Source organism: Rhipicephalus microplus, chromosome 4, assembly GCF_043290135.1.
Source record: "Rhipicephalus microplus isolate Deutch F79 chromosome 4, USDA_Rmic, whole genome shotgun sequence".
Lineage (NCBI taxonomy): Eukaryota > Metazoa > Arthropoda > Arachnida > Ixodida > Ixodidae > Rhipicephalus > Rhipicephalus microplus.
This window is the reverse complement of record NC_134703.1, coordinates 33906536-33930859: the sequence shown is the minus strand read 5'-3', so window position 1 is coordinate 33930859 and position 24324 is coordinate 33906536. Positions and strand designations below refer to the sequence as shown.

At 45.0% G+C, this 24324-nt stretch overlaps 1 protein-coding gene across 1 annotated transcript; it reads left to right on the top strand.

Annotated features, from left to right (window-relative positions):
* Window positions 1–2214: 2214 nt before the first annotated feature.
* On the top strand, window positions 2215–3890 carry LOC119171371 (uncharacterized). Its single transcript, XM_037422219.2, has 2 exons — window positions 2215–2362; window positions 3554–3890. Exons 1-2 carry the CDS (start codon window positions 2351–2353, stop codon window positions 3821–3823), a joined length of 282 nt encoding a protein of 93 aa, XP_037278116.1. The 5' UTR covers window positions 2215–2350; the 3' UTR covers window positions 3824–3890.
* The last annotated feature ends 20434 nt before the right edge of the window (window positions 3891–24324 follow it).

The following is a 24324-nucleotide window of genomic DNA, read 5'->3' as shown; positions in this document are numbered from 1 at the left end:
AACCAGCAACGTGAACACCGACGCGGACTACGGAAGTTCTGCGAAACGAGCTCTTCTGCGCTGTGGCTTTAAAAGCTCTGGCGCAAAGGAATACGGCTCCGCTGGCAATTCGCTCCACGGAGCGAGGTGGCTTTTGAACTGCATATCGCTTCAGCACAGCTCGTACCGAGACATGATCAATCTGCTCATCGCTATCGAGATAGCGCGCGCAACCACGCCCGTGTGATCAAAGTTTGATTGATTGATTGATATGTGGGGTTTAACGTCCCGAAACCACCACATGATTATGAGAGACGCCGTAGTGGAGGGCTCCGGAGTGATCAAAGTTTGCATTTCCTGTTCGAGCAACGCAGCCCCCCTCCCCCAGCCTGGGCCCCTTCACTATACGTTGATGGGCTAGTTGGTGAGGTGGGCGTCTTTCTTAATCGTATGGTGGTTTTGGGACGTTAAACCCCACACATAAAATCAATCGGTTGGTGAGGTATGATATTGATGAAGCAGCGCGCAAAGAGCAGATTCACACACCCATAAACAAGACACAAACACCAGTGCTTGCGTTTGCCACTTCTTCACGCTCCTTCACGCGACGCACCCAGTTTGCGTGTGTCAACTGTATACTTGGGCTTTCCTCCCACATAAAGCATATGGCATGCGCGGTGATCTTATCACATAGGTGATGATGGTGAAAACTTGCCTCGACAGTCCGTATAAGTGCTACGGTGTTCAAAGAAGCATTCATTTCTGTCCATGCGGTAATTTCCTCTTTACTGGACAACGATTCAATAAAGCCGTTTAGCCATAAGATAACAGTAGACCACTAAATGCAGCTAAAGCAAACGCTGATGGCACAGCAACGCTTTGTATCTCGCCCATCAGTCGATATCACCAAGTTTCTCATGCATGGATATGTAGCGGCGGGAACTGCATCACAGAAGAACTGCTCTTTGGGCTAGTTGGTTAAATTGCATGTCCCTAGGAGTTGCAGTGCAAGCACGAAAGTGCTGACAGAAAAGCGTACTGTACGTAAGGCGACGAATGGAAATCAACACGCGAAATCGCTGAGGCGTTTCATATTAGAATATTAAAAACACATGTGGTGACGAACGCGTCACCCGGCCTTTGGTCGCTTTGCATGAAAATGAAATTTCGCTTTTGAATAAGAGTTAGTCATTTACCATTGTACCTTCGTTTTTATCGGACACTTCCCCCGAAGTATGTCACGTTGCTTACGTTTGCTTGTTGAAAGATTTTGCCTGTTTGTGTATATGAAATTGTGTGCTGTGCAAAATAAATTCAGTTAGTATATACTCAGCGCTCGTGTTGTCTTTCTTTGCCTTCTGTTCTTCGCCCTCCGTGCAAATTCCTTTCAGCACTTTCGTGGTTGCGCTGCGACCCCTATTAACATCCATCGCAAAAGTAAGCACCCTTACCGCATTCTCTTAACGAATTAGTGGTATACGTCGTATGATGCCGTTTGATATAGCTGTTCCATGATTAGCCTATACGTAGTGCTGAACAAGATCTAAAGCCTTGCTTATTCTCAGATTTAAATTTGTAGTAGCTAAATGATGTACCCCGCAAAATGTATGCATCTAGTACGTGCGTGGAAATCACTTCTGACAGTGCGGATATTTTGTGCGTGCGGTTTGCCGGTGTGATCAACAGCTTTTATCCACGTGATTGAAAACATTTATTATAGAGAACCCAGTGTCGTCCGGCGGGCCCTGGGCGTGGGTTGACTACTCAGTCGTCATGAGCCGTCACAGTATATACTGAGGGCCGTTGCGACAAGATTCGAGCCCGTCCCGGGAGTTTAACCAAGTTGGGCGTAACCCATAGAGTGATGCTGCTGAAGCGGTAAATGTGTGTGTGCCGAGAAAACAGCGAGCGATAGAAGCGAGAGGTCCGTGAGAGGCGCGCGAGTAAGCTAAAAAGGAAGCTTACAGCTCAGCGCGTCCCGAAAAGACAAACAGTTACGTGTATACGGGCGAGGAGGAAAGTACCCTCCATCACGCCCAAGAGAAAGTGAGAGTAGCCCGAAGAAGAGAGTCGGAATTCTTGCGTGCCCGACTCACTTTCCTTTCGGCTTCCGAGAGAAAAAAAAATGAAAGTCTTTGCGGCACAGTGGCAGCACGACACACCGACACACGTGCCGTCCCAATTAAAGGTAACCCCTCGCCTCAAACATTGGGGGAGGCACCGGTCCAGCATCCCCGCCCACCAGCAACACCCGGGCTTTGTGGCTGACCGTCGGCGGGTATAAAAGCGCGCCTGCGGTCCTCATCCCACACAGTTCAACCAACTCCGAACCATCGCTCCTCCGCAAGGACTTTCCCAAACCGGCGTGATCATGAAGTCCATGGTAAGTGGCAACGTGACGTACGCTTTTTGTGTGAAAGGGGAGCCGTTCGCGAAATTCGGGTGAATCGTACTTCTCGTACGCGGTTCTCACGATAAAGGCTGCACATTGCAACTAACCGTTGAGAAGCAGAGAAACTATGGATTAATTTAACTATGCCTTGAAAGCAATGACGCTTTAATCGCCCGTATGGACAAGGATTATCAAAGGCAGACGGTAAAATCGTTCTATCACACGTAGAAAGATGTCTAACTACAACTTCCATGATTATTAAAACTTCTTGAGGCACGTAAGGCCCCCGCCAGTGCTACCTAAAGAACGGGACACAGAATTTTAGCCTCGGTATAGCCGGAAAGTTAATTTACAAGCCCCGCGTTGAATTATTTCCTTGTAAACTTCAAGCTGGCTGCTGGGCTTGCTTTGGTTAGACGCCAAAGTACCTAAAACAGGAAAAATCAGATGTCTATATGCGAATCATTAACTTTTTCAAATTATATTAAAAAAAAAGCTTCTTCCTGTTTTTGAATCGCTTCTCGTTTGCCCAACAATTTCCGACAAGCAAAGCCTGTGATTTCTGTACTTTTCTTTTGTAGCTCGTGCGACATGCGATGATTCGTTATTGCTTAGTTCTTAAACCCATAACATTATTCCTTTATTGTTTTTATTCACTGTTACTAACATTTTTCATTCAATTCTTGAATTTCTATGTCCACTCTTGCGTCGAGTGGAAGAAAGCGCTGTTAATCCTTATGGTGCGAGCTTCTCTTTCCCCCCTTCAGCTGTGTATATTCGACATGACAAATGTAATATTTCAGCATAGTGGCATGGCTTATGTAGCATATCGATGACTGTATTAGTCCCCCTCCCCCCATTTTTTGTCAGGTCTTGTAAAAGTTTCCTCTTGCAAAGCCACTATCTCGACGGTACACTCAAGGGCTCTACATTGCAGTGTAGTTCGGTAGCGTGTATACGAGAACCAAGCTAATGTTGAAGGTCATCAATCACACGCAATGGTCCGATCCCTCCAGTAGACTACAGGGTGACTAGAATGTAGTTAGTGGCTGTAAATGTTGAATTCTGTTCTCCACATCAATCTTTGTCTGTATGGGGTGCCAGCCCTTGATTGCGCCGGTATGCTAGTTCACAATACTAAAATACACGGTACTGTTGTGCTTATCAAACTATTTCTTGCAGTTCCTCGTCGCTCTGGTGGCAGCCGTTGTTGCAGCGGTCAGTGCCGGCTACCTCGGCCACTACGGTGGATATGGCGGATACGGTGGCGGCTATGGTGGATACGGTGGCGGCTACGGCGGATACGGAGGCTATGGTGGATATGGAGGCTACGGTGGACACGGCGGTTACGGTGGATACGGTGGTTACGGAGGCCACGGAGGCTATGGCGGATACGGAGGCTACGGTGGCTATGGCGGTGGTTACGGCGGCTATGGCCATGGATGGTGGTAGTCCACTACACAAAAGAAGAGAGCGAGAAAGAGTGTTGTCGGTTGTAAATAAATTTTTTAACAAGTAATCTGCTGAGTTGTGTACCCTTATTGTGTCCTCAACTTGTTCAAGTGTATATATGCTTACACTCATTTTTTTTTTTATCGAAGTGAAAGTTAATGAAAGAGTTGTCGCCAAATCTTGGCAATGGATACCTCTTTTCACTAGGTTATTAAGAAAATGAAACAAAAACTCAGAAAGGTAATGTGGCGTTACGTTCAGTGAACGCAACAGTCCTGGTTTTAACACAGCCGATTATTCTCTTAACTAGGTCACTATTAATACCAGCCAGTAAGTCGATCAGTCAACACTTTTACTGAAAGGTCCTGGTAAGCTTGAGGACACCTAAGCAGTCGCTACTTCATAGGCAACGCCCGAGTTGAGGCGATAACGTGGTGACGTTCCGCCACTTCTTAAGCCTTCTGGACTTCCCAGAGTTGGTAATGGAGCTCGTAGTTCCCGAGTGCCTCTTCCCAGTCGCACCCAATGGGGAGAGGGCCCTGATTTATTCCAGATAGCGGCATCTTCGAAGAAGTGCTGAATAACTTCAGCCGCTTTATTATGAACATCTGATGGCCATAACCATAATATTTTGCCAGTGAAAACGCTTGTTTTGAGCCTAAATGGAGCTCCTGTTCGAGTGGCTCTCTAGGTGTGCCACGTCATTCATGGTCAGAGAAACAAGAGGTCGCATAAGTTTTTATAGAATCAATCGGTTATAATTGACGTTCCGGCTGGTTGCGGGCTTTTTCCTCATTATTGAGAGCAACACAAGAATGTTCAACCCTAAACACGTTAAGCGCTAAGAGCTATCGGTCCAAAATTGGACGTGCTTTAAACGCCAAATAATATATTCATAAATTCGTTAACGAGCGAAAAAGGGCTCAATACCTTTTGAGAAATCACCGGGCATCATCAAGCTCCCTACCTTTCTTATATACCTTCTCTCTCTCTCTGCCTCACATTCACACAGGGGGTGCTATTCTGGACACTGTCTAATTCCGCCGTATTGTCAAATTTCGTAATGGCGGCATTTTAAGCCAATGAGAGAGTTTGTAGCAGCTCACTTGGCCAATTAGCATTGATCAATGACGGGATCTGACAACATGGCAGAATTCGACCCTGGGTATCTCATGCATTCACGTAAGAACACAGTTCTCCGATCGTATGAGCTGCGAACCTTCCCACTGGCATCATGTAATTTATCTCATCGTTGCGGTAATTTAGCTCATCACCCAAGAGCATGAAAATTTTTTTCTTTTTTTCAGGGGCGAATCTCTTTAAGGTCGAGGCTTGTCCGTTGGCGGCATTGGCGTTGTGCGCCGTAGCCGCCGATGACGTTGATGACGATGAAAAACAAGAGCGTTTCTGCCATCACCATGCAAACAACCAACTACTATACGTAAAGATGATGACGATAAAGCACCCACTATGCCATTAATTATTCTGCTGATAAGCGAGATAAGGCATTATGTGTACAATGTGATGTGGCTGATGACGATAAAGAATAACCACGTTTCAGACAACACATTCTTTTTCTGCCTTGGATGTATGTCAGAAAGAGAACTTGAGAAGAGCGGCACGGGCACGACAGCAAGCCGATCCAGGCTGGTGGCTTTGATGTAGATACAACGAATGACGACTGACTTGTGCAGCGTATGACATCGTGATATGTTCTCAGAGGCACTTAATGGGGCTATAAACAACAAACAACAATCATGGGGACGTGTTTAGACCTGGTCTTTGCGATATTCAGCTAGCTTACATCCCATCCAAGAACCCTTCATTTCACTTATCTGAAGGCAGTCCTAATAAAGAGAAAACGAAGTCTGCACCTCAATACCATAAACAAACAATAAAACAACATCGTATATGGTATGCACACGTGTTATCTTTGCATGCTCGAGTGGGCAATGTACGGGGGATTCAGGGTTACCCGATTGATCCTCCAAAGCTTCGCCCACTCATCATCATTCACTTGGTGAATATACTGGGATTTATTTAAGTATTCAAGACCAGTACGCACGTAACAAAGAATGAATTCAGTCACACTACAGTAGCGCGTATAGTAGGCGGAACACGAGCTCAACACTTACGAGCAAAAATACAAGAAACGTGACACAGTGCGAAAATGCACACAGTCGCAAAGCATGAACATTCCTGCCAATGACAGATTGCGTTTCTCTCGCAAGCAATAGTAACGTTCGGCAAGTTTCGTGCATCTATTTTATTTGTCAATGAACGACACATATATTGCGAGTTGGCTGCAGTCAACGCATTTTATTCGCCGACTATCGGCTCACACAACTCACACACACAAAAAAAGGCGCCGCTGCGTACATTCGTATGCGTGCAGCCCACCACTTACGCACACTTGTGCGTTGACGGTGCTGCCAGCTGTAGGCCGATATCGGGGCGAATGCTGGGAAGGAAGGAAGCAACAAAAGGGAGAAGGCAGGGTGGTTAACCAGAAAGACATCCGATTGGCTACCCTACACTGGCGGATTAGGCAAGGGGACAAGAAAGATGAGAAAAAGGGAAGAGAATGGCGAATACTAACTCCATACATACACTATGATGCTATGATTTAGCCTCTCCGCTCCCTCTTTTCCTACTCTCACCCTGACTTCTCTTTCCAGCTGCTTGCTATACATGGCCATCTTATAATGGGCTGCGTGACACTAGAGTTACTGTATATATTACCTTTAGGCTAAAAGTAGCATATACACTAACTCTACGTGACACCATATGTGGCTTCGCTGTGCTAAACACTGGCACTTTCTACTTTGCATCCTCCTCCTCCTGGCTAGAGTGTACTAGAAGAAGTAGGACACTGTACCCTGGCTTCTCGTTGTCACCCTCTTGCTATGCACGGCAATGCTTCAGAAGCGGCTGCCATGACATCTCGAGCATGGCGGCCGCTTTCTTGCGTAACTGAATGCGCTCCGCTGTAGTGGACATGTCCACAATGCGGACACATTGAGAATAACTATTATTGACTTGACTTAATGTAAGCAAGACAACAAACACAGGTGGTATGCACCTCAGAAGTTGTATCTTGCCTGTACTTACCCATGGAGCAGAAACCTGGAGGCTTACAAAGAGGGTTCAGCTTGAGATGAGGAAGACGCAGCGAGCGATGGAAAGGAAAACGATAGGTGTAACCTTAAGAGACAAGAAGAGGGCAGTGTAGGTCAGGGGTCAAACCGGGGTTAAGGATATCATAGTTGAAATCAAGATGAAGAAATGGACAGGGGCCGGGCACATAGCACCCGGGCAGTATAACCGCTGGTCATTAAAGGCTGCTGACTGAATTCCCAGGGAAGGCAAACGCACGAAGGGGAGACTGAATGTTCGGTGGGCCGATGAGATTAACAAGTTCACAGGTATAGCCTGGCAGCAGAAAGCACAAGACGGGTTGATCGGGGGATCATGGGAGAGGCGTTTGTCCTGCAGTGGGCGTAGTCAGGCCGATGTTGATGAAACGAGACAACATACACAAATGGTATGCATATCAGGATTCTCCATCAACAGCAGTGAAGGCGCAATAGTAGGCGTGTGCGAATATTCGAAAATTTTTATCGAACAGAACAGCGTTGTGTTCGATTTGGTACAGGAATCGAATCGGGCGTATCAGAAATACCGAACATTTTTCGTAAAGTAAGCACCAAAGAAAAAGCTTCAAAAAGAAGGAAGCGTTGAAACAGAGAGGAGTAATGTTTCTCGTTTTAATAATCGAATCACCAACATGCGTGCACCCCAAAGTTTTACAGGACTATCGACGTTTTCAATGATTGCGTGATGATGTCGTTTTCCCTTACAACTCTATAGTGTCCCCGGAACGATAGTCATAAATCTACTATATTCCTCATGACATTCATGGCAATGTTCAATCATGAGCATGATTTGATATTCATACATCAATTTATTCGAAAGCTGTACAGAAAGTGACGCTTTGAACATTAGTCTCTGCTGTATTTCAGCTTCCAGTTATTCGAAAGGAAAAAAAAAAACGAGAGAGACGTAGCGATGTGAACCAGTTTGGCATGACCGCTATGCTACCCTGCAACAGTGGGAAGAGATGGGGCAGTTCAAAAGAAAAGTAAAGAAACTGAAAGTGAGGAGAGCGTGCCCACACAGACACTCATAATGTGGAAGCGCAGAGCGGCAGTCTTGTGCGGTATACGGCATTAGGAGTACTATACTGTACAGCCGCTCGTACAAGTCTGTTGTCCTTATTGGAATTTTAGCAATGCCCTGGTTGTTTGAATTATCGATGACCTTTCAGGATGACATTGGAGAATAGTTTCGAGTGTCATCGTTCTGTCGTCAAGGGGCGTTGTGCCCGAGCTTGCCTCAATTTACATAATGTGAGTTTTTGTTGTTTGTTAAATGTAAACGTATGTCCTTTTGCTAAACCTTGTGAGTATTTATTTATTTATTTATTTATTTCAATACCCTAAAGGCCCAATTGGGCATTACATAGGGGGGGATTTAAGTGAATACATACATTTCAAGCAACATGAACGGAAAACAGATTACCAAAAAGTAACAATAAAAAGGAAACAGCGAGTAAATCGAATCACAGCATCAAGTCAAGTACGTTCACCAACATTATTCGAGTACATATTCATTAGTACAATAATAATGAAAACACTTAAGAAAATTACATCGAAGAACACTGAATAAGTATCGGGAGCAAAAACAGCAGACGAAACGAGGGCAATCAGACACAGGTCAGCCATGTTTTTCACTATGCAAATAGCCCTGAAGCATGGAGTTAAATATGGAAGGATCTGTAATTTCGGCGATGTTAGGTGGAAGAGAATTCCACTCGATTATGCATAATGATAGTGGCGAATTTTGAAACTTCTTGGTCCTAGCAAAAATGGGGGCCACCTTGTGCGCATGATCAAGGCGGGGTGAAGTATGAGGGGCTGGAAAGTTATGAGACTGGGCGAAGGATGAGTTGCTGTGATAAAGTGAGTGAACGAACGATAGTCGAGTAAGTCGCCTGCGCATGGCAAGTGTGGTAAGGCCGAGGTCCGATTTTAGTAAAGAAACACTTATGTAACGCGAGTAGGATGATGAGATGAACCGAGCAGCTTTATTCTGTACCATTTCGAGCATGTTAGTAAGACCGATTTGGGGAGGATGCCATGTGATTGAAGGGTATTCTAGGGATGGCCGAATCAATGAATTGAAAGCGCGCAGTCTTGTGTCCTTATTAGTGAAATGCAAGCGACGTTTAAGGAGGCCGAGTTTCTTGAGAGCCTTATTAGTAGTATACTCTATGTGAGCAGTCCAGCTTAGATCTGAAGTGAGTATTACGCCCAGATACTTAAATGACGTGACTTTTTCTATTATCGAATCGTTTATTTTATAAGAGCTATAGCATACAGAAGTGATATCAGTAAACATTTGTTTAAACTGAAATGTGGAATTCTTTCGCTGCTCTAAAATGCTTTCATTGCCATTTTAGGGCTGCCTTGAATGTGGCTGCCTTTTTATAAAACTGTTGGAAAAGGGCTCTATTCACGTTTGTATTCGATTTAGTTCCGAAATTTACTATTCGCGTACCTGTACGCAATACCGATGAAAAGTTTTCATCTCGCATGCGAGGAATATCGCATGACCCCAATGCCTTCGACCACAACGCAGCGCCGTTTGTTATAAGCATACACCGACTGTCTTGGAAAACGATGCCCGAGATCTAGACAGCGAGTGAATTGATCAGCGAACAGCGATGCTCGATATACATATTCAAGTGTGAAGGTGATTGGAACGGTTCTGCAAGGCAGGCGAGGCCTACTCCGCGGGCTGTCAATGGAACCAACGTTCACTTTGCGGTCACCAACATAGGAATGAGCGATGAGCTTTAGAATTACCGCGACTACAGCAACGCGTCGGCGAAACCGAGGCGGTAGCAGAGCAGCTGCGCGGACAGTTGTCGTCGGCGGCGGTTGATCAATTCGCGAGCTTCCACGTTTTCGAGCTCGACGTTATACATTCCTGCCTTCGGCTGTCTGTAGGCGAAGACACTGACCCCTGCTGGGCTCTGTCATCGAAGCGCACGCACTGGTGCAGGTATACGTTGTACAACTGTGGCTGTATAGCCGCTCGGTCTGAGAGTGCTCACGCATACATCAGCGTCACACCGGCGGCGGTGACAGCGCTCTTCCGGGTCCCTACGCTGGGTTCGTAACAACCGAACAAGCGCAGCGCGTTGACTTCGGCGGCCGGAAAGTCCCGTTCTGCGCTTCCGACCGCGATGGCGATAACTGTGTTTCTGGATCACTCACTCATCGGGAAAAAGAAGCAAAACAAGACGAGCATAACGAGGAAGAGCGGCCTTTTCTGACGAGCGCCTGTCGATAGTTCGGTTTCGTTTCCGCCGCGTCGCTCTATTTAGCCCCTCCTCTCGCTTGTTTTACGGCAGCCGTGTTGAGGGCAGGCCGAATAAAAAGGCAGCGGGGCTCGCGCGACGGTTTTTCGGCCCCGCTGTCACGACGCCCAGCTACGCCGTGAGTTCTGGAGCTGCAACATGGGACGAGTAAGTGCGGACTGGACGTTGGACGCACCCGTGGCACGCTTGCACAACTCTCGCACTCGCACCCCTTGCACCCCTTGCACTGGATCGCAGAAAGTGCCGCGTCCCTACTGAACAGTTTCGCGCTCGAGGGAATATACAAAATGCCATTGTCGGCTATATATGCATGCAAGTGCTTGTCACAGATGCGCGAAGTAACCTCAGCTGGGGCCACTTTCTTAAACGAACTCGACAAGCCGTTTTCATCGAAACGAAACTTGTTTCGTAAACTTTTTGTATGCTCGCTCCCAGTTGACGCGCCACACTGAATGTGACAAATTTTCTGAGAATACGGTCTGTGTAGTGTCGGTGACTGAATCTGTATTTTAGTCAATTGCGCAGAGAAACAATATGTGGCACTCAAGTGACTTTATTGAAACACATTCCGGCGACTTTATTTGTTCGATTTTTGTTTTCGGAGCTTTCTGCGTCGATTGCTCGCGAGAGTAAGCCGATTCCGACCACCACCGTCGCCCCTGTCGTGTTGATCCTGTAGCAATTCTTTCACAGATAAAAACTAAATAAGACTTACATAAACCTGAACAATGCCTCACAGTTGGGTATCCAGGAATATAGGGAATTTCATACTGATCACTGTCGTTGTATAAGACTCCACGCCGCGGAGCTCTAGAGGCTAAGGTACTCGGCAGCTGACCCGCACGTCGCGGCATCGAATCCCGGCTGCGGTGGCTGCATTTCCGATGAAGGCGAAAATGCTGTAGGCCCATGTGCTCAGATTTAGGTGCTCGTTAAAGAACCCCAGGTGGTCGAAATTTCCGGAGCCTTCCACTACGGCGTCTCTCATAATCATATGGTGGTTTTAGGGCGTTAAACCCCACATATAAATCAATCAATTGTGTAATATTTATTATGGAAACGTTGGAACAGGTGCTTCTTATTTGCTGTAACTTTTTTATTAATTTTGAAACTCATAGTGCCGAGCCAACTTGCTGAAAGAAAGAAAGAAAGGAAGGAAGAAAGAAAGAAAGAAAGAAAGGAAGGAAGAAAGAAAGAAAGAAAGAAGGAAAGAAAGAAAGGAAGAAAGAAAGAAAGAAAGAAAGAAATAAAGAAAGAAAGAAAGAAAGAAAGAAAGAAAGAAAGAAAGAAAGAAAGAAAGAAAGAAAGAAAGCCGTTGCACACCACTGTCACTGACGCCGGATATCTGCAGCTTGATTGGAGGAAGGAAGCACCCAAGGCACAGTTGGCGCGCTCAAGCAGTAATCCGTGTCTCAGCAAAAAAAAAAAAAAAACGGCCACGTAGACGGCATTAAAATGGTCATTAACTGAAGCTCATTTGACGATGTGTAGCTTACCTCTATATGCAAATGCAGTATTTTTTTCTGGCCAGCATCATTTCTCTTTAACACTGTATCGTTTATAGCGAAAATAAAAGTTGATTTATTGACCGTGTGACTGATTGATTGATGTCAGAGTATTGTAGCGTTTCTGTTTTTTCATTGTGTATCTTTATTTCATAATACAGTGCTATGAATCAAGCGATAAATACACTTTTTTTTGTACAACTTCAGGTGCACTGTAAACGACATGCTCAGAGTGATTCAGATAAGGGACGTTACTTGCTTTACTTAGGGGGGGGGGGGGATTCATTAATGACATAAACATAAGCTGTCGAACATACAGAGAGACCCAAGTCTTCTACGTGGCCAGATAGTTGCAAAAAAAAAAAAAACTTTTCTAGGCGTAACGCTGTGCTCGACGGCGTTCTTTCGGTCGCGCTCATTCACTTGCACTATCTGCTGCTCGGCGCAGCACGTTCTGCTGCACGTTCTGCTGCCGCCGAGCAGCACGTTCTGCTGCTCGGCACGAGGGGCCCGTTGAAGCAGGTGTTGCCGTATTTTACAAACTTATCCTAGACAGAGAAAATTTCTACATTTTCACGCATTCTAGCAGCCAGAGTTAGAGTCTGGAAACTGCAAAGGAAAATCACCGTTTTTTTTCTCAGCTATTTCTAGCAAAACTCCCATTATATCGGCTTTGGCGGCCAAGGTCATTCATTAAATCGGGTAGATAACACAGAGCCGCGGGGGTATTTACTGGGTATGCATGAATAGGAGAACTTTATTTGGAGTCCTGAAAGACACGACTAGCACGCAGTTGGCTTTTCCCATGTTGGGACAGGCATTGCTAAGCCTGACCGCCGCATCATGGGCTCTCTGGACGGCCTGAAGATGGTGCCCTTTGTCGGGGCTTCTGATAGCGGAGCACCACTTGGCCGGGTTTACTAGGGAATCAAAATTTTGGGGTTAGTTCAGAAGCTCCGTAAAAGTGGGTTTCGTTAGATCGAGTTTAAACTGTACTTACTGCCACACTTGAGCATACGAGGAAGCATTGACGAGGATTACAGATACACGGGACACTGCGAAGCACGAAAGATGTGTCGCTGATGCAATGTGTACGTTTCTAGTTTGACAGGCTTGAATGAGCTCGACAGACTAACCCCCGTATTCTGGAACGTCCCTTCACTCAATGCTCCACCTTCACTTCAGAAAGCCGATGGAAGCGCCCTCCCTGGGCACAGCATGTCACTGCATATCAGCGATAATGTGGTGCGATTCTCGAGCAGCGCAGCGTCATTTTCAGCCGAGCGGTGGCGCAGTGCTCATCTCTGTCAAGTGAAGGGTGAAAGTCGAGTCGAGGAGCATTTGTGAATACGGGGGTAAGCCCATTCCTACTTCTGCTTAGAATTCGTACGCTATAGTCAGCACTGGCTCGCAGACACAGGTCCTAAAATGCGTGGCTTAATGAAAAAACAAACTATTACTGTCAGATTATTCTTCTTCACGTGCTTACGCATCGACCTGTTTCTCTGACATAAACCGTTTACACAATTAGGCACCTACGGTGCTTTTGCAAGATGTTCTCTTGCGTAATTGGCAATAGAAATTAAATCGCACTTCTATTTAGTGTTGTGTGGTCCCAATAGACTTTTTGTTGTGATAGAATACAGCTTATATATAATTATTGGCAAGAAAAAATAGTGAGTAGATAGCGAGCGTTTCTTAGCTATAGTTGTTTCTCATCTTGTAATCAAAATTACCCTTAACGTATCGAAACTGCGTACATATTCTTGCGTTAGTCGCACAGTGTGGCGCCAAGTTTACGACCGGTATCGCACGCAATCGTACGCTATGATGTTAAAAATATCGTAACACAAGACATTATTTTGGTTTTAAATATTCTGAAGACAATCGAGTTGATTGTAATGATGTTCTTCTAGTGCCTCTTTCGTCATGTCATTTTGTGTGATTTGTGTTGTCGATACTACTGCATTTCCTATCTGAAACGTATATTCTCTTTATTAACCTATTCCGGCGTTTTGCCATCAGAATGTTCAATCCACGTGCGTGCGACATTTCTTTTGACTCGGGTCCTAAGTTTTGCCATTAAGCCTTTTTGTTTTCGGTTTCGTTCATTTTCTGTGAATACATGACTGTGCATTTTTTAACAAAATATAATAATCTTTTTCTCAGCTGCTGGAATTTCTTTGAGATTGCTGCTTTGAGATAAACGAATAAATAAATAAATAAATAAATAAATAAATTTACAGAGCTACTCCGCTTCACCTGCTGTCGTGTTTGTACATTTTGAGAGGACAGTGGGGTTTCGCTTCGTCCACTCACCGCCGCAGCGACACACATTTCAAATATCTCAATTGCCATCTGCGCCAAAGCGCGTTTTCATAAGGAATGCGCAGAACGATATCCAACCTTTCATTGGCAGGTCGGTTAGTACGCGATAAGGACATTTACCCACGACTTCCGTTCCAGCTCGTGCGGCCGGAAGTGCGACCTAAAAAAACTCGGTTCCCTTCACACTGCGTAATAAAGCGTCATCGCGTACACAAACCCGATCTGAGGGCGATTTGGTAATTTATGACCGGATTGCTGCGCCTGATTTCTGGGTGGCGGGTGGCACGACGATCAGGCGATAGGCGGCCACCAAATATACCGCCCTGCACAGCGCCCACTATCAGCACCATCTCGTTATTATCACCTCTGATTTATCTCAGCTACGCTGCTTTAGCTTCCATTGCTCAATGGACGCTAAGATAGATAGATATGTGGAGTTTAACGGCCCAAAACCACCATATGATTATGAGAGACGCCATAGTGGAGGGCTCCGGAAATTTCGACCACTTGGGGTTCTTTAACGTGCACCCAAATCTGAGCACACGGGCCTACAACATTTCCGCCTCCATCGGAAATGCAGCCGCCGCAGCCGGGATTCGAACCCGCGACCTGCGGGTCAGCAGCCGAGTACCTTAGCCACTAGGCCACCGTGGCGGGGCAAATGGACGCTAAAGCCACCTCGAACGATTTACCAAGGTTGGTTCTTGCCCACTAAAATATATAATACTAATAATTGAGGGGGTTCAATGCCCGAAAACCGCGATATGATTATCACGAAAGCCATGGTGGATGCCTGCGCAAATTTTGACCACCTGAAGTTCTTTAATGTGCAAATAAATCAAAGTATTGAAACATCGAGCAGTTTCGCCTCCATCGAAAATGCGGCCGCCGCAGCCGGGATTCGGTCCCGCGACATGTGGGTCACAAGCCGAGCACCTTAGCCAGCCGAACAGGGTGGCTCCCCACTAAACCATCTTGCATGACACCTTCCCCATATGAGTTGTTAAGCAGGGGCTTATTTTAATTATTTTATTTTATTCATACTGTCAGCGCATAAGCCAAGACAGGACATGGAGTTACATGACTCTCATGTGCACACGCAGTACATGCTAAAACAATTTTAACACGGAACACTCAAGAATTGCACAACATATCAAAATAAGAAAACAAAACACGAAGTCATATTAGAAAACATCCCGTACAGCTCACCGATATATATAAAATAACAGGTTCGAATATATTCTGTATACGTCACCAAAGAAATAGTACATTGAACATATTCAGGCAACGGATAACCAACAACAAGACAATTGAAGGGCAAACAAATGCTAAAGCAACGCAAATTGCTCACAAATATTCTGACAAAGCCCTTTTCAAACTTTGTAGACCGAAAAATTCAACTATGTTTTGACGTAACCGATTACAATCATCAATGCTCCGAACTAAAAAAAAGAATGCTTGCCAATAAATCTGTTCCTTGGTTTATTGGTGTAATATGTTTCGAATGTTTTGTTCAGGGTGAGGTAGTTTTCCCTGGTACGATGTGTTCACTTAGGTTAACCCTGAAATCCCTGTTCAGTGTGTGAAAAAGAATATCAGTCGATTGAGTTGCATTTTTCGTTTCACTGTCATTATTCGAGTTTTTTTTCTCTAAGCTCGCCAATAGACTGAGTTCTTGAATACGAGTTTGAAATGAACCGTAAGGTTTTATTTTGTATGCACTCACAATTTAGTGTATTTGTTTCAGTGTAAGGTTCCCATATATGACTTGTGTAGGTCAGTACTGGACGAACAGCCATTTTGTATGCCATTGCTTTAGCTTCTGGAGTAGCATTGTGCAGTTTTTGTCGTGAAGACCAAAGTTTACGCATGGCTCTATTACAAACATCAGCATGTACTGACCAGTTCACGTTGTGTGCAAATCGAATACCTAGATATTTAACATCTTTTGATTGAGTTAAGAGTGCGCCTTTATTGTTGTAAAGGAAAAGATAGCGGGCATTTTTACGTGTCATGCGCATGAAAAGGGTTTCGGATGCATTCAGTCCCATTTGCCATTCATCGGCAAATGGGACTGAATGCATTTATGACTACGGATAGGAAATCTCGTCCCAATTAAATTGAAAAGTTGTCACCTACGATGGTGCCAACGAAAGTTGGTCCCTGAAAGAGCTCGTCGTCGCAATGCCGGCTCAGAGCTGCTTGCCAATAAAGAAGTCCAAGCCAAGCGGCAGCGACGAGAAAAGACAAGCGTATCTGACTCGGATGCAGCACAGAGAAGCCTTATTATCTGTAAACAATTCAGGGCAGCCCAACGCCCTCTGAAGACGTCAGCTTGCACCAGATAACCTGACCTAAAGCAAGGGAAAAAGACAATATAGCAAAGGAAATAATAACAAGAAAAAACTTTGGAAATAAGAGAGTGAACGCAAGACACAACGAACAAGCTTGGCTCTACGACGGTTTTCACGACTTGGTACTGCTTATGGCTGCAAAACTTTCGCCCTCACTCTTCTATGAATTTTTTTAATGACACATATGGCCATCTTTGCCAGTGACAAGATGCGTCCACTTTTGCTCCACCTGTTGAAAAGCAATAGCTTCTGTTTACAATTTTTTTCCTGAATTGCTCTAAAGGATTACCTAGGCAGAAACTTCACTTCAATTTTTTTTCACTAACAATTCACTTATCACGGATGGAAAAAAAATTTTTCACTCTATCGAAAGACGGGGAATTGTTTTGGGGACGTTTTCATGCACTCGGAAACAGTTTCGGCTTCAGGAGGTGCCACGGCCGGTGCTCCCGGGTATTTTCTTGTTTTTTCTTTGTTGCGAACACTGCTCGACACGTGAGCATGCACAGCAGTGGCACACTTATTACGCGCGCCGAGCGTGCTATAGCGTGCACGTGACTACAGAGTTCACTGCTGCAGAAGAGGCCAGGCAAGGAGCACGGCTACGAAGCCCGGCAGCCAGAACAAGCTCGCGACATAGGCCATTGCTTGGTTACAAGTTGATGTCGATGTGGCGAGGTGACCCGTTTCGATCGTGATTCGATACGAGCTTTATAAGTAAATTACTTCCTTCATACTACTTCTTCATAAGTATGTCATGGGCAATATTAGCCATTGATATTTTGTAGTGATGTGCGTATATGTCTCAGCTATCTTACAAGCTACCTCACTTTCAAAGTTTGGTGCCAATAATGCTTTAAATTATATCGATACCGCGAATTTAAGAAGCTGAATACAACATATGGCTTAGACGTTGATGTACAGTAGAACGTATCTTCTTTAAAACAGACGCAATCGTAACTGCGAGGAGGCAACTTGCATTTTCGATATGGGGTACACTTATAAGTTACGCTATAGTTCTTCAAGTCACATTCACCAAAAATGTCTCTCTTCTTTTCCTATTCCAGTTGATTTGGCTGCTGTTGCTGCTTGTGGGTACGACAACCGGCAGCTATCGAGGCTACGGCCACTACGGCTACGGTTACCCATTTCCGTACTACGGACTCGGCTACGGGAGGTACGGCCTCGGGGGATACGGACTCGGCTACGGCTTGGGACACTATGGACTCGGTGGTTACGGGCTCGGCTATGGCTTTGGATACCCCAATATATGGGGCTGAAGAAAAGTGGAAGCTGGTGGACCCACGAAAAAAGCTAGAAATGTCTAGGAGCCAGCAAGAACCACGAATAATTCTACATGGCGCGTAGCATGAGGTAAGACCCTTCTCGTCGTAAAGCTAGAGATCAACGAAGTGGCAACGTGCCATATTAAAGTGCTGTGCTCTGCATTCGGCAATTTATTCGACATGTCAGCGTAATTCTTCGTTTAATCTAAGGAGAACAGCATGTCCTGCTCTTTGTGACGATCTTAACACTAGAGCATGCAGACAACACGTAAGCGAGAACAATTGCTGAATTCTTGGAAAGACCCATTCATAATGTCATTGTAAACAACGTACTTTATATGATGTACGCAGTCACTCCCGGTTCTTTAAACGCAATTTTCTTTTTGCAGGTCTTTTCTTCAAGATCACAGAGGGCATTTGCTGGATTCTTAGAAGGACCCAATCATAATGTCACCGCTCCCGAAATCGAGTGTTTTCTATTGCTAGTCAATAAAAGTGATCGCCCGCTACGCGCACTCACCATCCAAGAAAGTAAAGCAAACTGGTGAGAGACCATCCTCGTAGAATAAGCACTGTGGATGTGAGACTTGCTGCTTTGGATTAAATCACTTTCTATACAATCAAGTTGGTTCAAACTAATGTACAAGGCTTGTTCTGTCATTGTACTTCTCTTCGGCGCGTAATTATTGTTTACACTGTTCTCCTCAAATACTTTCACCTTTGAGCACCTAGCCAAACAATGAGGCAAACAACGAGGAAAACAGAAAGCCAGGCGCGCACACTTCATGGACCTACGTATCGCCTGCGCCACTCGTGTTTTGCAAGAAGCCTTTGTATACACTGTGTGGTAAGTCTCAAAAGACTGAAAAAACGGTAATAGCAATAAAAAACATATTTTGAGCTATGTGAGCTGAAATCAACCTTAAAGAATTGGATTGATGCGTTCTTGATTGGCAAATGTCTATAATCTAAGCATACCTTAGGGAAAATTTCACTAACAATGGATAAACGTATTGTTAGCGGGACGCAATATCGCCTGTAATAATCTTTCGTTGTAGCGGATGATTTTTATCAAGAAGGCGAAGAAAAAGACAGACACGTTAATACGCAGAACACGCTACTATGGTCGCTCTACAGTTGAGTGGTGCTCCGCCTCAACGGCAGTTTATTTTGGGTGGCTGACGGTTGCTGACGTCAGGATGGCATATCGTTCACGCTCCGAATCTACGGCGGTAGTTGGGCGGTACGTGTTGCTGAACGCCAGGCCGCACCAAGTTCGCAGTTGGGGAAGAAGCCTTGGATGGGTACGGCATGCTGCCGCTGTCCGCATTGCTCCCGTATTGGTCGACCGCATGCCTTGCGGAGGCGTTAGACGCCTGGCTCTGCGGCGAGATTCGTCTGCTGCGTATACCTAAGACGCGAGAGATACAAGAACGTCAGGTCGGGAGCATGCTCATGGATCCAATCAAACACCTCCTCTACACGCCACCACGTCACGTGCACAATCGTATACACCGTCATAGCGTAGGCTTTATGTAAGCACACTATCTCGCAGCAAGATGTTACGGGGACGTTGATTGAGATAAAATTCGTTAAAAAAGAAAGAAGCACTCACTGACGCTCACGAATCCCGTAGCGGCCAGGAGGGCCACCACGACGATCAGAGTGATAGACACGATGGCTGCCACGTTGCACACAACCATGACTAGCTCCTCGCTGGAATAGGTGCAATGGACGGCAGTTAGCCACGATAAAGAACATAATATAAGGGAGTGACGGGCTAGCTATCGATACCAAGCTGATTCACCCGAATTGACAAAGGGCATCTATGGCTAACATTAAAGAATTGTTTAAAAATTCGTACCAAGAGAAAAAAAACAACTAAAGCCCAATGCATGCCTGCGATATTCGGGTGAACAGCGTTAGCGTTACTGGCAAGCATTCACCACCAGCTGGCACGCATACGGAGTTATTTATATTTTTATTCCTTTTTTATTTTTTATTCTTTTTTTATTTTTTAGCTCTTTTTATGTGGCCCCATATTCTCCTGTCCTTCCTATTAACCTTATAGCATCACTCCTCCTCATCCTCACTCCTTTCCCACATCTTGCTGTGCTACGCTGCACATGGTTGCGATATGGTCCACCCTCAAATTTTAATAAGACGCCACGGTCACCCTCCAACACGTCTTGCCCACCAATCAGTTTGTTGTATCGGGACCACATAGGAAGAAACTTAGGTGAAACTCCTGTTAGAACGGGCGTCCGCAGATGTTTAGATAACGTGACATAAAATACAAAAATATCATGCTCCAACAGAGACACTTCAGTTAGCGGTGCCTGGTGGTGCAAAGCGGCGACAATGAAAAAATCACAGCATTTCCACGAGGTGAATGATGACGAGTGGAGCAAAGCTGACATACGGACGGACGCATGGACGGACGGTCGGATGAACGTAATGATTGCAGTAGTTCCGTTAAAAATTTTCACAGCTCCACTCCGCTGCGGTGGTCCAGTGGCTAAGGTACACGGCTGCTGACCCGCAGGTCGCGGGATCAAATCGCGGCTGCGGCGGCTGCATTTCCGATGGAGGCGGAAATGCTGCATGCCCGTGTGCTCTGATTTGGGTGCACGTTAAAGAACCCCAGGTGGTCGAAATTTCTGGAGCTCTCCACTACGGCGTCTCTCATAATCATATGGTGGTTCCCGCATATCACATATCAAAAGTTTTCACATCTCATTGCACTCATCAGAACTTGAATCTAGCTTCGCATGCAGCTGTGCTGAAACCGGCAGTGACATTGCACAATGAGCCTGACTTCGATAGCATTTAAAGCTGTATGCTTCGCCAGCTTGAGAAAATTGCGCACACTCGATGAATGGCTCACCAGCGGCAGTTTTTGGGACGCGTTGAAGACGCACTACCAATTCGGGCGACGCCATGTTGACGACTAGCAGAACGTCACTACCTCACAACAAGCCTCTGCAGGGAACACCTATACCACTATACCCCTGCGCTCAGCGGCGCCCATGTGGGTTTTTTCTGTTATTTTCCCGACTTATTGAAACACATTGGACGTTTCAAATCATCGATCCTACCCATAATGTCACTTCATGCATTCGTAGTGTGCAAAATAGTTCTTTATTGCTAAGACAGTTGAAGAGCTATTTGCTGTTCTCAAATCACTGTGATTGGGTGGGAGAGCTCTACCTTTCGCTGCACTGCCAACAGCTTGTGAAACGGAGTAGAAATGTTTCTTCCGCCATGATCGTGACACAATAGGTCGTGAGAGCGATGTTGCTTTTTTGGACGCGCATTGAGTGGGACGTCTGTCGTACGTTCCAACGAAGACCACGGGCAGGGCACGGAACGTAGGCACGCCCAGAAGCACGAGTGTGCGCGTTCCAATGCCACTGATGACGATTGGCCAAATGAAGCCAAACGCACTTGCGACGCCATGCATCCGCCAGATTGCACCCCCAGCTGTGTTGCTCTACCCACTTCATAAACGCTTTGGAAAAGCCACATATCTTTTTTTCAGTGGAAGTTGATTCATATCTTGAGATTGAGATTTGGTTTATTTCATCATAATCGATACATAATAATATATACAGTTTGAACAAAGGTCGAATAGAAAAGAGGAAAAGTATCATACATGGTGAGGATAGCAGGGTAAAAGCTGCAATATCTGCAGCTTGACAAGCCCCGCCACCCGCGCTACAAACGATAGAACTAATGTTCTTCTCTCTGTATAAACTTTTCTATATCTTGAGTGAATTGCATAACAGTTTTTTCAAACACACCTACAGCTATAGAAGTGTGAGCACCTCGCTAATTTTAAGAGAATTATTAGATAGCCTGAAGTCCTTCAAGAAAAGACGTAATACAACACGTTGTAAAGTTTCATGAAAAAGAAATAGATAAAGAGTGAACTTACAAGGCACGCACTGGAAAATACCGAAAGGCGGGAGTTTTCACAAATGAGAATGCAAAACCTTCCGGTGATATTCGTGAAACCTATAGATAAGCACCAAAATATTAGGCGGAATTTAAATAACACGAGAGACTGACCAATCTTCTCAAGTTACGTAGAACGGTAAAAAAAGACAGTTACCATTCGCGATGTTTACTTTCGTTGATCTCAGAAAATTGCCCAGTTTGCAGACATAAGAATAAAGAAACAGAAGGCATAGTACCGCATCTATCTGCAAACGTAAGTGGCCTTACAACAGTCAGTGCACAGAGATCACTGTAAGCGTGAAAATTAGTGCTAATAAGCATTTTCGTTAATTAAAAAAAGAGAAATCGTGGCAGTAAAACAAGCATTGATTGTCAGCATCCTACATTCGTGGAATTATTTTTTCTCGCGAAAATTTTGAAAACAGCACTTGGACTATGCTTCCGCATGATAAAATACACGATCAAATGATACACTAACACTGAAAACGAATTAAATTTTATAAGAATCGAAACGGGGAAAAAACTTTCTAAAAGGCACATGTCCGCGCACGTGTAGTCGGGATAATTGCACGCGTTAAACCATGTAAGTCTATCAAAATTGATTTGGCAGGCATAATAAAGAAATCATGACTAGTTATAGTAACCGTCGTGGAACCATGTGGTGACCCATCAATCCTTCCTGCAGTCCTTCCCTAAACCTGCCTTAGTATACGTATAGAACGGTCGTCGACACAAACACGCCTGTCAAGATAGATTTATGACCGAACGAGCATTCGTTGCGAAATCCTGATTAAAGACCTGAAACGTGATTACCCGCTCGTATTCATTTTTCTATTACACGGGTGTCAATAATGATCGCGCCTATCACTGGGCGTGATCTTAGCCTGAGATGCTGGCCCTTCGCAACAGTAAAGCTTAGATATATCCCTTATGCCCGTTCAATAAGCCACGAAAACTCACTCGTGACGATGCAGGCTGCTCAGCGATCTTGAGTCCTGCTTGTCATCACGCCTTCGGGGCGTTTTTAGGGTGGCAACGATGATGATGACCTTAGTTGTGGCAGCGACACCCGTACACTTATTCAGAAGCGACCAACAATTGGACTAGCTTGGCGCCCATGTTCATATGTAAATATCAAAAACGCGTCGCGTGATGAAGTGCGTAAGATCGAACTCAATGTAAATATATTTTGCAGCTGCTGCTGACGATAAAGTCCTCCTAAAATGGCACAGTTCCACTGAAGGGTCCAATGGAGGCGGAAATGTTGTAGGCTCGTGTTCTCGAATTTGGGTGCACGTTAAAGGACCCCAGGTGGTCGAAATTTCCGGAGCCCTCCACTACGGCGTCTCTCAAAATCATACGGTGGTTTTGGTACGTTAAACCCCACATATCAGTTAATTCCACTGAAGGGGTAATCCGCCAATCCGGTAAAAGTATGAAAAGGGGAAGATACGCTATTATTACGAGTAAATTGACTAGATGGGAAAAAGAATTGTGCAGGTTCAAACCATAATTTCGATTTCTGTGAAAATAAGCAATATTCAACAGGGTAAATAAATAACGTAAAACTTTTGAAGCGATGCTGTTTCCCTTTCGTGTACACTTGGAAATGTAATCTGTTTTCAGTGGCTATCGAGAATCACTGGAATTTTAGGAAATCAGACTGCATACTAATTACCACTGCAGTGCCCACAAAAATAGCTTTACATCAGTGGCCATAATTTGGTGGAAATGCCAGAATTCCTTTTTTACACCAAGCCACCAATTGCTCTATATAGAACGCGTGGTTTGATGAATATATAAGGTATCCACAATTCTGTTAAGTACATACGTTTCTACAGCTTGCTCTGAATCAAAAGACCGGTAAAAAGTTTGACATACACCATCAGCACTTAGATGCTGCGCACGCGCCATACTGCTTGTGCCGCATCTAAAGAACATGCCCTACTGCGATAATCGCGATGCGTCAGTGAAGCATGCATGTACTTAAAGACTCTTTGTTCATAATGGAAGAAACAGCGCGTTCAGTTAAGTGATTGGGACAACAGCTTCTATAGATGAGCACTTACAATTAGCAAAGTGTTTGGAACATGAATCCATCCTCATAATCCAAGACCTGCACTGAGCCCTCTACTTGATTTCTACAAGGAGAAAAATTGGATGAAATGTTTCTGTTCGACATTATTGGTTCTCTTCCTCATACTGCGCAGCTAATAGACATATTTCACAGTCATGTTATAAGTAGGTGCATGAGGACTATATGGAGTTCAATTGTGAGAATCCTTGCGAGCTAGTATCTGCAAAAGTCAATCAAAGGTAAATAAAAAAAAAGCCTCAAGGCCGGTGCATTATGATGGAAAGCATGCGACGGAGGCGTACTAACCCTGTGGTGCTTACGTGCGAGTGTTAATTATGTTAACAAGTTCCTGGAATGGTGCTTGTTGACGTGGTTAGATGAAGGCACGCGCATGTTACGCATGCGTTCAAGAAAGGTGGTTTATATGCCTGTATTCTTTAAGAAATAAACAGCTGTGAGTTAGCGCCCGTCTCGTCCGAGAGTTCCTGTGCGTTTGTGCGTAGTCGTGCTCTTGGCGCCAAGTTGACAAACAATGCTGTACAGCCC